The sequence below is a fragment of the Gouania willdenowi genome, chromosome 13 (genome assembly GCF_900634775.1).
Source record: "Gouania willdenowi chromosome 13, fGouWil2.1, whole genome shotgun sequence".
NCBI classification, from domain to species: domain Eukaryota; kingdom Metazoa; phylum Chordata; class Actinopteri; order Blenniiformes; family Gobiesocidae; genus Gouania; species Gouania willdenowi.
In genome coordinates, this window is record NC_041056.1 from 5,361,010 (window position 1) to 5,377,570 (window position 16,561).

The following is a 16,561-nucleotide window of genomic DNA, read 5'->3' on the forward strand; positions in this document are numbered from 1 at the left end:
GTTTATTGAGCACTCATTTAGGTATTGTTTATTCTCAGCGGTGAATAATTAAAATTTATATTATCATACCTGATATTTATTTTACTAAACCAGACTGTATTCTTTTATGTACTCATGTACTACTTGTTTTTCAGCCTATTTGGGATTCTATAATTAAAAAAAATGGATCGATAAGCAGGAATCGATAAAGCATCGAAATTGCTAAATCAATATACATCTCTAGCGATTATTGTAACGATCCAACAAATGTCCAAAATGATTAAATGTAAATTGTTATTATTTATTATTATACTTTAAAAAAAGAAAAAGAGTTTAAGAACTTCACAGAATCAGAAGCAAAAGTCAAACTTTTTGGAAAAATTTGATAAATAATTTGTTTTTGATATTTGTACTTGAATTACTTATTAATTAGTTACCATTTACTTGTTCTCGCAAGTTTTAAAAAACTGAAATAAACTGTATTTCATATCGTTTTGTAGTTGAAATTTGTAATTACAATTATATCGCAATTATATATATCATATTGTTCAGTATGGGGATATATTGTATCATATCATCAAATTCATTGTAATGTACACCCCTCGTGGAAATAATTTTTAACTTATAGATTTATTTATAAAAACAGATGACTGACCCACATTAGAGAAATGTAATTTTTTTTAACTTTATTCTATGACAGCGATTCTCAACTGGTGGGTCGCGTACTGGGCGGGTCATTGACAGCTGGTCAAAAAAAAAAAAAAAAATACAAATACTTAATGTCTCTCATGTTGGAGATTGAACTTTTCTTTTGACAGGTATGCTGTGAAAATCATGTTGCACAGGAAAATATATAGATTATATACGTGCGTTTTCAACAGCTAATTTTGAAAAACTAAATTTTGTTGGTTGATTTCTAAAAAAAGTTGAAATTCCCTGGTTTATGTCACCCACTGTTTTCAAAGGAAATGAACATTATATTTTTTTCAGTAATAAAACAAAAATTAATCATTTGCTTGGGTTCTTTTTATATATTTTTTTTACTACAGACACTGAACAATCATTAATAAACAGTGAATATTTTGTGTTTTGTACATTTTTCTGACTCCCCAACGCCACAAAAAGCAGTAGCGCATGGATGCAGGCAGTGCAATGATATATTGTGTAGATGTCGGGAAGTTGTTAAACAACAGCGATGCTGTGTCGACCAGGGATGGTCTCGCTTTGATAGCCTCCGACTACATTAGGCCAACACAGGCAATGCTGCAACTCAATGAGCTGAAAAGATTTACAGCAACACAGAGAGGAATCCTACACTTCCTTTTGTTATTCTTCTTACCCGTAAAAAAGAATAAAAAAGGCATCATTACCCACAAAAAGGAGATATTGGGGTTATGGGTCAGGATTGTTTTTGTAATGTTTTGGTTTTTTTTTCACTTAAAGCAGGCGTATCAAACTCGTTTTTACTCAAAGCTAAAATACGAAGCATTTGATCACAAGTTGGATGCAGATTTTGGGTAAAAAAGAGAAATTTCAACTTAATTATGTCCTGTTTAGATATGATTTTTTACATAGACTGAAGCTGGCTGTTGTGAGGAGTTTTCAACCTTGGGGCCGTGACCCCATCTGGAGTCACTTGGAATTCAAATTGTTTAGTAAGTTGTAATAATAATTAAAAAAAATTATTAAAAGTGTATTTTTTAAAATACTTTAATTATTATTCTTTTTTTTTTTTTTTAAATTATAACACCACACACAAAACAATCTTAAATAACTGTATTCTATAATTTCACTTTCTGAAATATAAATCGAGTTAATCACAAAATCAACAAACATTATCAAAAGTTAATTCAAGAAACAACAAAAAAGTATCTGGAGATGCAAAAAAAAATTCAAGTTGTTTTTGTAGATTTTCACGTTTTTTTTTAGATTTTCACATGTTTTTTCAGAAACGTCACTGACAAAAATTATTACGCATGTGAAAAATCTGAAAAATTCATGTGAAAATGATGGATATATTTGAGACAAATTTCTCCCCATACATACTGTATTTGCGATCCTGTTTATGTCGGGCAGTGGGCGACATGGATACTGTGCTACAGGCCTGTTGGTAGGAGTCCAACTACTGCTTCTCCTTGAGGAGCAAAGGAGTCGCTGCAGTCGGCGATTGTACGTGAAAAAAACCTCCCACCACCTTAAAGGAATGCTGCTCGTCAATAGACGCCGTCGCAAATTTTGGATCAGACCTGGACGCACTTTGAAAACAAAGTCGTCATCCTGGATGAGAGGCGTGAAAACTTCCGCATGTCCCGGTCCTCCGTCCTGTCATAGACGGAGTTGCTTCGTCCTCATATAGAGGGACAGGCCACAATAATGCAATGACTGGTCAGTGTGGTAGAAAAAGTTGCCTGTATTGCACCCTGTACTATTTGTCTGATGAGAGTAAACAACGCAAAACAACAAATGCAGACAGATCGTCTCAAACATTGTTAGGCAGGTGTGCAAAGCTATAATGGTGCACATCGGACCCTAATACATAAAACTGGCAACAACAGAGAGTGACGTCCATTCACATTTATGTTGTTTTGTGTGGATTGATGATGATGATGATGATGTGTAGACGTAACTTTTTTTTTTAAAAAGGAGGAGGGTGGATATCTGTTTATAAAAAGAGCCAGTTACGTGCGGACAAGGCCTTATAGAACAACTAGCTATGGATGGAAATAAAAAAGAAATGTAATGATTATGGGCGGGGCTCTTGTAGCAGTTAAGACACACCCAGTCAATAGTATAAAATCTCCAAAGAACAATCTATGCTATGCTAACTAGCTACTCAATACTCTCTATCTCAATTCTCTCAATCAAATCAACTTCCCTCAGATTGTTGTCGACAGCTGCTAGTTTTTATAAAAGGGGCGGGGCCAACAGTGCTGTTTCACGACGTAAAATGCCACCAAAACGTCAGAAGCCACTATTCTCAGCCAATAACAAAATTTGATTTTAATAGCCTGGTTTCAACCCATAGAGGGCAGTCACTATTACATTTTTATAAATTTTTACAACAAAACATGTCAAAAGTGAAATACTTTGACTAAAATGACAAAAATTGCACAATAATTAATCAACAACACTACTTCACACCAAAATACATTTGTTTTCAGCAGAAAAAACAAAGTGATTTTGTGCTTTAGTTACTTTCTAAGTAATTTCAGTTGTCGTTCAAGTCGGTTTTGGTTGATTTTCTACTTTCGTTGTTCAGTGTTTTTGCAGTTCAACATTTAATTAAATGACTTTTGTTTTGAAAGTCCCTCCTGCTTCCTGTCTCATTCCTCTGCCATTAGTTCCTCTTCACTACATCTTGAGAACAAGTGAAGTTGTTCAAACCTCCTTTAAGTTGTTGACCAAGTATTTCACGTATTTTCTATGACATGTGCCGGTTGAAAACACTTTGTGATCGTTGTACCTTTTATTGAGCTGGATCCGTCGGTCTCCTCTCTTCCATGTTATCCGTGGTTTGGGCGACGCCCTTGGTTTACATTCCAGTAGCACGTCTTTACCTAGCGTGGCTATGACTCGGACAGGATTGGGAACAAAGATTGGTGCCGATGCTGCGAGGAGGAAAACACAAAAAGCTCAGGTTTGCAAAGCCAAAATAAACATTTTTGTTATTCAATCTCCAAATAATGTATTAACGGTATCATTGCAGTCCAAACAAATGCAACGTTGCACAACCTTGAACCATGCAGCAGCCATGTTGAAACTCTCAGGTCAGTCTCATCCTGATCCGCAGAGATATTTGAGGAACACACACACACACACACACACACAGGCAGACAGACAGACAGACAGACAGACAGAGATTCCTTGCTTTTATAGAGAGATTAATCTTTCTCCGTCTATGTGTTCTTGTATGGTTATCTGTTATTTTTGTATATTTTGTAGTGATCTTGTGTATTTTTCTCTCATTCAGTGTGTCTTTGTTGTTGTTTTTGTGTGTTCTTTTTATTATTCTGTGTATATTTCTTCTATTTTGTGTGTTTTTGTTATCGTCTTGTGAGGTGCTGGTAATATTTAGTTTGATTATCATTATAAAGCCCCATATTTTTAATGCTTTAATTTGTTAATTTTCCACTTTATCTCTCAAATACCCCCTGTAGTGCAATCAAGTATCCCTCGGGGTACACATACCCCCATTTCAGAAACACTGGTTTAGACGACTGGTGGTGGATAAAATACTTATAACATGACTCAATGTTCGACAATTTTCAGACTATTGTTAGAAAAGGAGCTTTAATCCTCATTGATTTCTTGAAAGAACTGGATTACAATGATCCTCAATAGAGCTTAGTTAATAATAGTAATGAAGAGTCTGTTACTGTGTGCGACTGCGCGCGTGTTTGTGTGCATGAAACAAAATGACAACAATTTTCTACTGCCCACTCAAGAGAAAATAACAACTTCTTTATATGCTGCCATGTCTGAATTTTACAACAAAAGTTTTTACAGACATAAGGATCTAGATTTTGCAAATTTTTTAAAACGCAAGAATCATACTGCTTCATTAATACACTGCTAAAAAAAGAAAGAAGAAGAAAAGGAACACTTAAATAACACAATGTAACACCAAGTGTATCACACTCCTGGGAAATCAACCTGTCCAGTTAGAGAAAGCAACACTGATTGAGAATCAATTTCACCTGCTGTTGCGCAAATAGAACAGAAAACAGGTGGAAATGAGACGCAATTAGCAAAGACAAGCCCCATAAAGGAAGGGTTCTAGAGGTGGTGACACCACAGAACAGTACGTAGTGCATAGTATGCTATTTTGAACACAGCCTCAGTCTCTTTTACATTTTGCCAGTTACCTCACCACTAAAGGAAGCAGGAAGTGGTTTCTACGACCCACATTAATGTACGATGTGTCTGTCAGCACAGTGTAGAGACTCCCAAATTATGTTTCAGGTTTTACCATATTTCCACTTCACTTTACACTTTTCTGTTTTGTTTCGTTCCATCATCTTTTCCTGTTAAATGTTTTTTACTGGCTAATAAACATAAATCACACTAAACATATTAAATAGAGTTAAAAGACTCAAATACTGTTAATTTTCCATTTTATATGCTTCAGTGAATTAAAATTAATGGGATAGTTACGCTGAGTTACACAAAACGTTAGCCACACTGCTAATAATAATGCTAATAAAACTTTTTAATTGGAAAAACTCATGGAAATATGTGACATGGGCATAAACCTTTAATTAACACCAACTGGCAAATGACCCTGCACAGCTGTGTACTTGGAGATGTGCAATGCTTATCATAATTCTGAGTACTAAATGTATTTTTAATTTAACTAAATTTGAATTGCATAATGTAATGTATAATAATTTAGAATTATGCAGTTACTAATTAGATTCTAATTCTAATCAATTTTGAACTACCTTTAACCTATAATTCTAATTCTGAGTTCTAAATGTATTTTGAAATATACATATATTTTAAATGTATATTATATGTAATAATTTTGAATCACATAAGATTTTAAAATGTAAATTTAAATTTTTTATAACTTGAGTTATAAATGGATTTTAATTGTACATTATAGATAATAATTTTGCTTTTAAGTTAAATGTTTACATATAATTCCAATTATGAGTTAGAAAGATATTCTGAATTTAAATGTATTTTATTTGTATAATATCTATAATCAATTTTATATACATAATTACTATAATTATTATATTTGAAATTACATTTCAAGTTACATTTTTTACCAACAATTCTAATTATGAGTTAAATTGATTTGATTGTACAACATTATATATAATTCTATGATTTGATATAATTACCAATTACATTTTGAGACCAATTTAAATTCAGTATTCAAGAAAATATCCTCAACTACAACATCAAGTGTTTAAAGTCCTGCGTCTACCATTTGCACGGATTCATTTGTAAACTCTTCAGCGCAGCACACACGTCCGCATTGTGCGTAGCAGACCAATTAATTCAAATAACTGCCATGTTAATGATGACATGGTTGGATGATTCTCACTGCCTTCTTGAATATTGGCTTTAACCTATATTTACTCAGGCTGCCTGAGCGAATAACAAACGCACATAACTCAAACATTCACGACAATTATCACTTGCTTTAGAGAACAAATGAAGCATCAGTAGCCTGAATAAGACTATGGGCCTTAAAGCTGACGTGGCACTGGTATATGGCTTTATTTCACATCAAGGCCATGCACAGGCTCCAAGGCGGTGTCAAGTGTGATTATTCAAATCCTGCGTGATGTCTCAAAGGTGACATTACACACAATGACAATTCAATCTCATCCGTAGCTACGGGCCGACCTCTCTCTTGGTAACACTTGTGTCTTTGAGCCTGAGTAGCTGCCTGAGTGGCAGAGGTCCCTCTAGACACGACAAAAAAAGAAAAGAAGAAGAAGAAGAAGCAGAAAACAGAGCAGTTGCTGTGTGTATTTGTTTTAATCAAAGCAGAAACAGGCCTGCAGCTGGTGGCAGCAGCTCCAACACTGCTTCATCCACCGCCATCTCATCCCAGAAGAGCTGGATCTGGGACACGATCGCAGACACGAGGGCACCGTCTGCACCAATGCAGCCCCCAGTGATTGTTCATCCTCCGGCTGTTATTAGTCATGTAATCTGTCCTGATAGCATGTGCTTGTGGCCTACTCAACGGGGCAAAGGTCACAGGGAAGACGCGCCCATGGGAAGTATGGTTATGAAAACATTTGTCAACAGCTTCCAAATCTCACCATGTGACTGTGACTCCAAGGAAGACGAAAGAAAGCCTGTTCAGAGCTAGAACCTTGGATTCTTGCAGACAACACCTTGATTTTAAATAATCTCAGCAGGGCCATCCTTTAATGTGTTCTCAAACTAAGGAACAAAAAGTTGTTTTTCCGTTTTCCGTTTTTCGGAGAATGCAAAGGATTCTGCTTCTAAAAAGGGCAAAATGGAGAGACTGTAAATCAAACTGTCCTCGGGAAAAACATGAAAAGGGAGCGGGTGTCAACAGATGTGTCTTAGGCTGCGCTACGGTGGCCGAACGAACGCCACAACGCAACACAAAACACCCTGAGAGCTCACAACGCAACACGCCCCGAGACCTCACAACACAACACAGAAAGACGAACGCCACAACGCAACACAAAAAAAAAAAACCGCACGCAAATACAAACCCCAAAACACAACACAAAAGCTCACAACACAATACGAAAGCAATCCCATAAAAATCTACGATGAAGAGTGACAATAACCTAGGTAAATAAAAAAAATCCACGAAGAAGAGTGCCGTAACATCGGTGTCAGTGCCTGATCCATTCAGTCAGTCATTCTTTGTGGATTTTTTTTATTTACCAACGTTGTTGTCACCCTTCATCGTGGATTTTAACCGGACCGCTTTCGTTGTTTGAGTTGTGGGGTCTGTATTTGTGTGTCCTTTGTTTTGTGTTACGTTGTGGGGTTCGTCATTCTGTGTTGTGTTGGGAGCTTTCGTGTTATATTTCCTTTCCACTTTTCTTTTTCCGTGGATGAGGTCACAGGGTTAAGGAAAGGTGTTAGGAGACTTCCTAAAGGAGTTAGGTGACGTAATATTCCAACTGCGGTGAAGGTTTGTGACACTTTCCTCTGTGCCTCTTAATATAATCTCAAATATCACAAAGTTTGAATATAAATCAAAGGAAAGGACGCAAGGAGAAACAAAAGTGAAACTAAAAGAACGTCACATTGAGAATGGTTGCTCACACTCACCTTCCAATCAGAAATCAACATGAATCCAAATTAAATATGATTTTATTAAATTGCTACATCTATGCAAGATTTAGGCCTACAAACCATTGTAGGCATACACATGTACAACCGCACAAAGCATTCCGAGGTGAATGACATATGTTGAATAAAACAATGCTGCTAAAAATGCATCCGATTCCTTTTTCTTGAACGACAGAGTGCTCTGTTTTCAGTCATTGTGAGTTTCCGTGAAAGCTAAAATGAGCGGGTCCCTTTAGAGGTTGTAGGAATTGTGGGTCAGCATTATCTGGTCTCCTTTGGTAGAGGATGCGTCAGTGTTTCCTAGGCTAAAGGAGGTTATAAAGGAAGCATTGAGCCTCCTTTCCCTAGCTTTTAGAGAATTAGAATGCTCCTTATAACGACCACCACTTAAATACTTCCATTGGTTAAAGAAAAGGAGATTGCAGGGAGTAGTCGGACACACACCCAGTATAGAAAATGACAAGTAGAACATAGTGCATGTACACTAAACAGTTGCCAGCTATTACATCACACTGGTAAGATATTAACTGGAATCCCAAAGGCAGAGAAATGCCTCTATTACTTCCTTATGGTTCAAAGTTGAAAGCCTATACCACAGGTGTGTATTTGCACCCTCATACACACATGAAAGGATGATCCGTGTGCACGTACACCTTCTGGCATCCTTGAGCATGGGATTGCACTTATCTATACATGTCCTTTCACACTTCAACTAAAAAATTCCAAGTACACGAACACAAGAAGTGTGTGGTTTCCAATCCCCTCTTACATGACCAATCATTTACACAGCAAGCGCAACGCAGCTGCCATGCAAGGAGCTCATTAATCTCCATTGAGAGAGATTTAGGGTTCAGTGTCTTGCCTGAGGACAGAATGGCCTTGCAATCGAACTCTGTTGATTGGACGACGACCCCTCTGCCTCCTAAGGTGTCCAACCTGGTGTTACAAACTCAAAGTGAAGACAAAATCTATTATTTTTTCACACCACGGTCATGCCGGTGGAGGTTGAAATAGAGTTGTGGCTACAGATGAAGGTCAGTCTGAAAGAAGCCATGGCTGCCGGTTGTGCCACAACTGCTAACGTTCCTTGTCGAACAACACGACTACCTTGTCTAGCATCCGTTAAGGTTTAAAAGACCAAGTGATTGGTTGCCGGTTGAGCTAGTCTTCTTATTTTTTACCTTAATGCTATAAATGAACACACTATAGTGTGTTGCATTTATGAAATCAGTTACCAGCCACAGAAAAAAAACAAAGTTACATTTGTGTGTGTAAAAAATAAATTTGAACTCCGTAAAAAAAAGACTCTGGGTTGAAGGTTATCTTTAAATAATATACTAAACGTCAGTTTGAGTCTTTTTTGTATTTAAGACGAAAAGCCAAACTTTAGTTTTATGGTCACTTGGTGAAAATTAGTGGATTCAAACCCCGCGAGGGGATTTCTCTTGAAAAATTTACGACACCTATTCCAGCTTGAGTTTCAAAAAGTAGTCAAAGCTCCTTCATGGTGTATTGCCAGGGTCATCCCCAAAAGGTGACTCAGTGAGTCCTACCGATATAGATTCCTCTCCAAGTTAAAGTCTGAATCCCCCTTGATGAATAAATACATACACATGATTTTCTATTTATTTTTTTCTTCCACAGAGCCACTGGGAGCCACAGCAGAGGGATGAAAGAGCCACATGTGGCTCTGGAGCCATGGGTTCCAGATCTTTGGTACAGATCGAATGCGGTGGAGAGGTAATGGTTAAGGAAGAGGGTTTGTAATTGTAGGGTCACCGGTTCGAACCCAACCGGGGCCATTACTGTGGGATGTTGAGCAAGTCCTTCAACCTTAACTGCTTTTGAAAGAGTCTTTTAAATTAAATTGTAATTCTGGTTACAGTATATATTCTTACTGGGATTTCTTGGTTCTTTTTCGCCAGACAGGCAGGACAGGCACGATTTTTACTCTAATTTGTTCCCGGTATTCCCTGTGATATGAGATTGAAGTAAAAACACTGCTATGTACAAGCAGAGAGAGACTGGATGGTCAGTTAAAATAAGTAAAAAAAAAACCCACAGAAAAACAGTGTTTCCCTTTATCACCATTTCAGCGCTTTTCTGCGACACATTCAAGAAAACTCTGAAATCAGCCTCTCATTTGAAAATTCTGAGAAATTACAATAAAGGCAATAATGTTTGTGTGATTAAAGCTATGGTTATTCTGGTTATTCTCAATTTTATATTGGCCCAACAAAGCAAGGCAACATTATGTAGCATAATTCAGCAAAAACATTTTTAAACAATTTTAAAATCATAAAAACAGCAACATAAATAGAATTCAACCAACCAAAACACACACATATAATCTTTTTTAAAACATGAATCTATATATTTCCTGGGGAGCATGCATTTCACAGCAAGTCTGTCAAAAGAAAAGTTTCTTTCAAAATAAAAGGCAAGTCCAATTTGAGAGGTACTTATTTTTGACCAGCTGTCAGCGACCCACCTAGTACAGGTCCGTGACCCACTTTTGGGTAACGACCCACCAGTTGAGAATTATTTTTAGAGAAAGTTTGACTTTACCGTGTTCGACCCAACACGAGTAAAGCGGTGTAGGGTCAATAATCCCAGAGTTCTGAGTTGAATGGAACGCATCATGAAGACAGCCACCCCCCTGGTGACAATGCAGCCTGTGGGCGGGCTTAAGAGTCCACATGTGGGGTGCAAGCCGCTGATTGGCTGAAAACCTGTCACTCAAAGCTGTCCTTGAACTTGTTATTGGATGAACAGCACTTGGGTGGGCCAGGCACACCCGTTTCCGCAAGTCCACATCAAACAATGCAATGGCCGAAAATGTCAACAAACTGAGATTTTTGACTGAATGTGTCACTTTTATGCGACAATTTCAACCTTTTCCTTCCTTTCCTTCCTCAGGCATACACTATGATTTTATCCAATAAAAGCTTATGGTGAATAACTGACCCTCGCAATCTTTCTAGAACTTATCATAAAAGATAATACCAAACTGAAAACTGTATCAAAGTCATGTCCAAAGTGAATGTTTGTTTTTCTAAATAATGGGACTCATAATAATGCATTCTGTGCTGTGATGACAAACGATAGAGCGGAGATAACACCCTAATGGAGTCATTAAACTCCATCAAGGAAACCACTGATGTCTCTCCTTGTGTTTGCTCCCATTTGGATAAATCTCTACCTACAAGTCATTGCTTTTCATTTCCCTCAGAAAATGATGGAAGCACAGCTCCAGATTGTCGCCCTGCTTGATGCTTGCAGACACCTCGTTGAATAAAAGCGTTAACAGTTCTTCTTTTATTCATGACGTCTAGCGCCAGGTTAAATCAGGGACTGTTGGTTAGCAATCAGAGCATCCAACAGTTCAGTGTTCCCCACTTGCATTTCAATAAGCCTCACCTATCATCCGCTACTGCTCTCATACGTCGATACCAGCTATGCAATTTCATTTCTATGCAGATCTCCATATCAGTTGGAATTTTATATTTCATAACCACACACTTCCTGTTAATTGCGCTCACCTAAAATCTTGAGTTCGGCGTTGGAGTAGATTGAGCCGTACTTATTTTCTGCAACACACTGGTACATTCCAGAATCCATCGGCTGCACTTTGTGTATGGTCATCTCCCCGTTGTGTAGCTCAAGTCGACCCTGTAACACAAAAAAGAAAGTAAGTAACCAGAAAACAGCTAGCGCTGTACACAGCATATATAGATACTGTATATAGTTTCATGGCAATAATTTAGTTGTTTCAAGGTACAATCAACAAAAGAAGAAGGCTCTGTGCAGTGAAACGGTACCTGGGATGTCAAGGGCAAACCATTACGGAGCCAACGGTAGGTGGGCCGGGGCCTTCCCATGGCCTTGCACTCCCATTGGAGCTTCTCTCCGCTATCCATCTGAGTATCATTAATCATTCTAACCCACTGAGGGAGAGCTTGAGGGGAGGAAAAAAAGGTGTAAGAATAAGTGATGTATCCTTGAAACACACAAGAAGCACAAATTATAGCGACTAGTTCTTACACGAGAAAAATTATGCATGTTTCTCTTTCATGTTTCGGTCAAAATGTAAGAGGCTGCACTTAGGCTGCAAGTTCAACCAGCTTTCAAGTAGACATCATGAAATAAATGGTGATTATTTATACATGTGAAAGCATATTTTATAAAACAGAAATGTTTTAAAGCTTGATGGACTAAAACATTTCAGTCAACTTGGTTACTTTTTCATGGTTATTTCCATTTTTTATCTTGGCCTTTTTTGTGATCCCAGTGTAAAAATTGAAGGGGATGTTAAGTAGTTCATACAATGAATGCTGTGAATATTTTTTTTTATTACTCTATTTGTTGTAATTACTCTCCTACAATCAAATGCTTGTCACGACCTGCAAAAATTTACACTTGAGTGGAGCTCATCAGCAAATCTGTGCTGCACTTATTGAAAACAGACGAACAGCGAAGACACAATGTTAGCAACAAAACGCCAGCACCACCCACCTGCACTAGGGTGGTTCACAATATAATGGTAGTAAAGAAAAAAGAGTTTTAACAAAAATCTAGCCTATATAACGTCCGTAAAGGGTGGCACACTTTTTCACAATCTTTATTGCTCAACCAAAGAATGCGTAACTTTCACAAATATCAGAAACTTGAACAATATAAAGGTAAGTATGTTCATTCATAGTCTCTCCCTGTATTTTTGAGTAAGAACATTAGAACAGTTCAAACACTATTCCTGAAAATGGAAAAAAACTTCAACATTGTGAAAAAGTCTGCCACTAAAAATGCAGCGATTAACTCCATTTTTGATACAGATGCTTCCAATGTCAATGAAAACATAGCAAAAAGATCTGGCAAAAATTGGTGAAAATGTATTTTGTGAACCATCCTAACCCGCACCTCCTTCGTCAACTCGGTAGTCAGCCTCCCCCCAATTTGAGTTTTCACATAAAACCTGGCTGATCTTACCACAACTGCTTTTGTAGTAGAAATGAGGTACGATTGAGGTTTATTATGGTCGGGGTAAAAAGGAGCACAGGTGTCGTACAAGACGTGGTGTCTCCAGTGATGTGACGACCATAGAAGTGACGTAGGGAGAAACTCATTGCCGATGGGATGTTGCGACGCAGCGTCACTCGAAGTCACTTGAAAACATCTTCTAACATTTTCTACACTGAACAACTTCCAGTGACTGAGACCATGCGATGAGGTCGCTGGAATTGCGTGAGTCGTGTCGCTTGAAAGGAGGTCGCTTGACGTGACGTCATTTACATTGATTTTGAATGTAATCTAGTCGCCATAGTCACTGAAGTCTCTTTCATTGGTAAGTGAACCCATCTTTATTAATAACTGCCATTTAGCATCTCTTAGCGACTTTATGTAAGCCAGTGTCTTTTCATGCAGAGAAGTTAGCAGTACTACAAATGTGGGAAAGAGTTAAATGATAAAGGGCATTAACAGAACTCTGAGAAAAAACAGCAGATAAGAAATCAATTGATGAAAAGTAACTAAAGTAAACCGATACATTACATTAGACCTCTGATTTTCCACTTTAAACTTACCTTTTGTTTAGTTTTAGAGTTTCCGAACTGGGTACTAAACTTCCCAAAATCGTATCAAAAATGCTTAGTTGAGTTATCACCATAATAATATTTTTTTCTAGGCTTCAGAAGTGCTGAAACAGTACTCTTAGATCACCCTTGACAAAATCTCGTACCACGTCACAAAATCTCGAGTTAAAAGCGGCTTCATGATTTCTCATCATGAGATTTTCTGTTAAATATTTACGTCAACTAAACTCATTCAGCGGGTAAAACATAATGAAGATTTGTGATATTGTCCCAAACATGTAGGTGAGGTTAAGTACTTTTCATCATTTCTGATCACGGAGATTCGCGGAAAATCAGAGGCCCCAATTGCACAATGCACAAAGCAATTTTCAAATAAACGGTTAGGCCAGTTTAACAAAAGCCACGTTGTCTGTAATATCTTGAATATCGTGTTAATGCCTCTGCAGATTCATCTTGTGTGAGTCCGTTTTCTCGATCAAGGTGGAGCATCTGGAACCGGTTCAAACCAAGAGAAGAGCAACTGTTTCTCAGCATGTGGAAGATGCTAGTTCTGATTTTCAAAACAAGGGAGTCTAAAAAAGCCATTCATGTCTCCTGAATGTGTTTTATCAGGACGAAAGGTTTAAACGAGCTGAGAAACCGTTGAGTTCAAAAAGTCTGATTTGTGTCCGTTTGCTTGTTTCCATTTTGACACAAATATCATTTTGTGTCAAAATGTTTCATCTTTTCATCTTTTCATGCCGTGACCATGGCCTGTGAAAAAGTGTCTGCCTCAGGGTCGCTTTGCTATGTTTTTCCTCTTTCTTTTCTCTGCAGCCAACTTTTCATCATGTTTCAAACTGCGTAGATGTTTCCTGTCCAGCTCGTCATTCCTCAGTGTTACTGTCCTTGATTCAAACCCTGAACTGTTTTTCTTTTAATTTCTAAGTCTCTTTTCATCTTGTAGTTCAAGAGCATAGAGCGGGGGTGTCAAACTCATTTTAGTTCAGGGGCCAAATAAGGACCAGTTTGATCTCAAGTGGGCTGCGAATTTTAGGTTGGGTGAAAAAAGAACAATTTTAACATCATTTGTGCCCCAGTTTTTAGGCTCAGTCCCTGCCGGAGATTCACTTTATATATCACTTTTTGTGACCAATTTTGCTGTAATTTTGTGGAATTGTTTGTAAGATTTGTGAAAAAATTGAAAGTTCTTTTAACCATTTGCAATTAAAAATGAGAGAAAACCCCGCAATATATTGTAGTTTCATTAAATTGGTGAATTTGACATGTCTACAACTGGATTATTTGGTAATTTACACATTCATTTATATTTTTACTTTCTCCTGTGGGCCAAATTGGACGGTCTAATGGGCACCCAAACCTCGAGTTTGACACGTAATTCTGCAACATTTCTTACCTTAAAGGGATCAATATATTCAAAAACTAATACTGTTATTTCTAAAGTCATAATCATTAGGAAAAGAAGCAAAAAGAAAGTAAAACGCTGCTTTCCTGCAGACTTTGACTTTGTTGCCAGATTAAAAGACCTTTTAGGTCCTAGTGAGGACTTATTTTCTTATCTTAGAGAGCTCTATTTTAAGATTGTGCGAGTGCATGGAGATAAGAACAGAAGAATGAGAGTGGAAATATTAGCTGCTTTCATGCAGCTTTTAGCTAGCTCCCTTCAAATGAAAGTCAATGATAACACAAAGTGCTAGAAGTACAGAAGAGAAAACAGGGAAAAGGAACAGCATTTAAATGACAAAATGGGCAAGAACCACTAAAGACTAATTTAATTACAAACTCAGGCGGTTCCAACTGTTAGCTTAAATAATGAATATAGGAGCACTTTGGCTAACAGTGAACATTTCTTTAATTATAACATTTTAAATAGCAATAGCAATTCAAAAGGCATGTCAAGCTAATTGAACAACAGCAAAACAATGTAATAGATAAAGTAAAAAATTATATCCTAACTAATACAGGCTAGGTAATAAGATGTAAGATGAGAAATATGAAATATAAACTAATAACAAGGGCATTAAAAATGATATATTAAATTGTAGGCTACAAGAACCATACATCAAACACTTAATTATGAAAATGTACGTGTGAACAATAATTTTAGCACTACATTAAAACCAGCACTACTTTCTAATTTAGTGGGAGTATGAATCCTTTTTTACATTCATCCTGGCAAAAACTTTGATTCTGTTGTGCACTCGTAAAGGTTTCACTGTGTCAAAAAAATAAAGATGAAACTCAGGACTTTCTGTGCATTTATTGCATTTCCTGTTCCTTAAATGTTATTTACAGTCTCTAAATTATTTACAGTTTTGACTATACAACAGATGGTAGGATGGATGGATGGATGGATGCATTTGTCAATAGATGGACGCATGAATTGATACATGTTTAGATGGATGAATTGGTTAAAAAAGGAATAAATGGATGGATGCATACATGCACATATAGATAGATAGATAAATAGATAGATGAATTAATTGATATATGATTAAATGGATGGATGGATGCATTAATTGATTTGTGATTAGTTGGATGTACGGATGGATGAATACCTAAATGCACGAATGGATAGACAAATACATTAATGAATGGAAAGATTGAAGGATGGTTGGTTTGGTGGATGGATTGATGCATTAATAGACGGAGGGATGGATGCATACATAGATACAGTGGGGCAAAAAAGCCTGTAATTTTCATCATAGGTACACCTCAACTATGAGAGACAAAATGAGAAAAAAATAATCCAGAAAATCACATTGTAGGATTTTTAATGAATTGGTAAATCCCTCTTTAAAATAAGTATTTAGTCACCTACAAACAAGCAAGATTTCTGGCTCTCACAGACCTGTAACTTCTTCTTTAAGAGGCTCCTCTGTCCTCCACTCGATACCTGTATTAATGGCACCTGTTTGAACTCATTATCAGTATAAAAGACACCTATCCACGCAAGATCTCACTCCGTGGGGTCAAAATGATCACAAGAACGGTGAGCAAAAATCCCAGAACCACACGGGGAGACCTAGTGAATGACCTGCAGAGAGCTGGGAGAAAAGTGACAAAGGCTACCATCAGTAACACACTACGCCACCAAGGACTCAAATCCTGCAGTGCCAGACGTGTCCCCCTGCTTAAGCCAGTACATGTCCGGGCCTGTTTGCTCGAGAGCGTTTGGATGATCCAGAAGA

The 16,561-nt window shown here is 37.3% G+C and overlaps 1 protein-coding gene across 3 annotated transcripts in view; it reads right to left on the bottom strand.

The window, feature by feature from the left end:
• cntn5 (contactin 5) overlaps window positions 1-16,561 on the bottom strand; it is a 185,794-nt gene that overhangs the window by 42,326 nt on the left and 126,907 nt on the right. For all 3 annotated transcript variants that reach the window (XM_028464797.1, XM_028464796.1, XM_028464795.1), the window contains exons 10-12: window positions 11,604-11,740; window positions 11,325-11,454; window positions 3,443-3,587 (exon numbers count right to left, since the gene is read on the bottom strand). In XM_028464797.1, coding sequence (XP_028320598.1) covers window positions 3,443-3,587; window positions 11,325-11,454; window positions 11,604-11,740 — 412 coding nt within the window. The remainder of the gene's footprint in view (window positions 1-3,442; window positions 3,588-11,324; window positions 11,455-11,603; window positions 11,741-16,561) is intronic.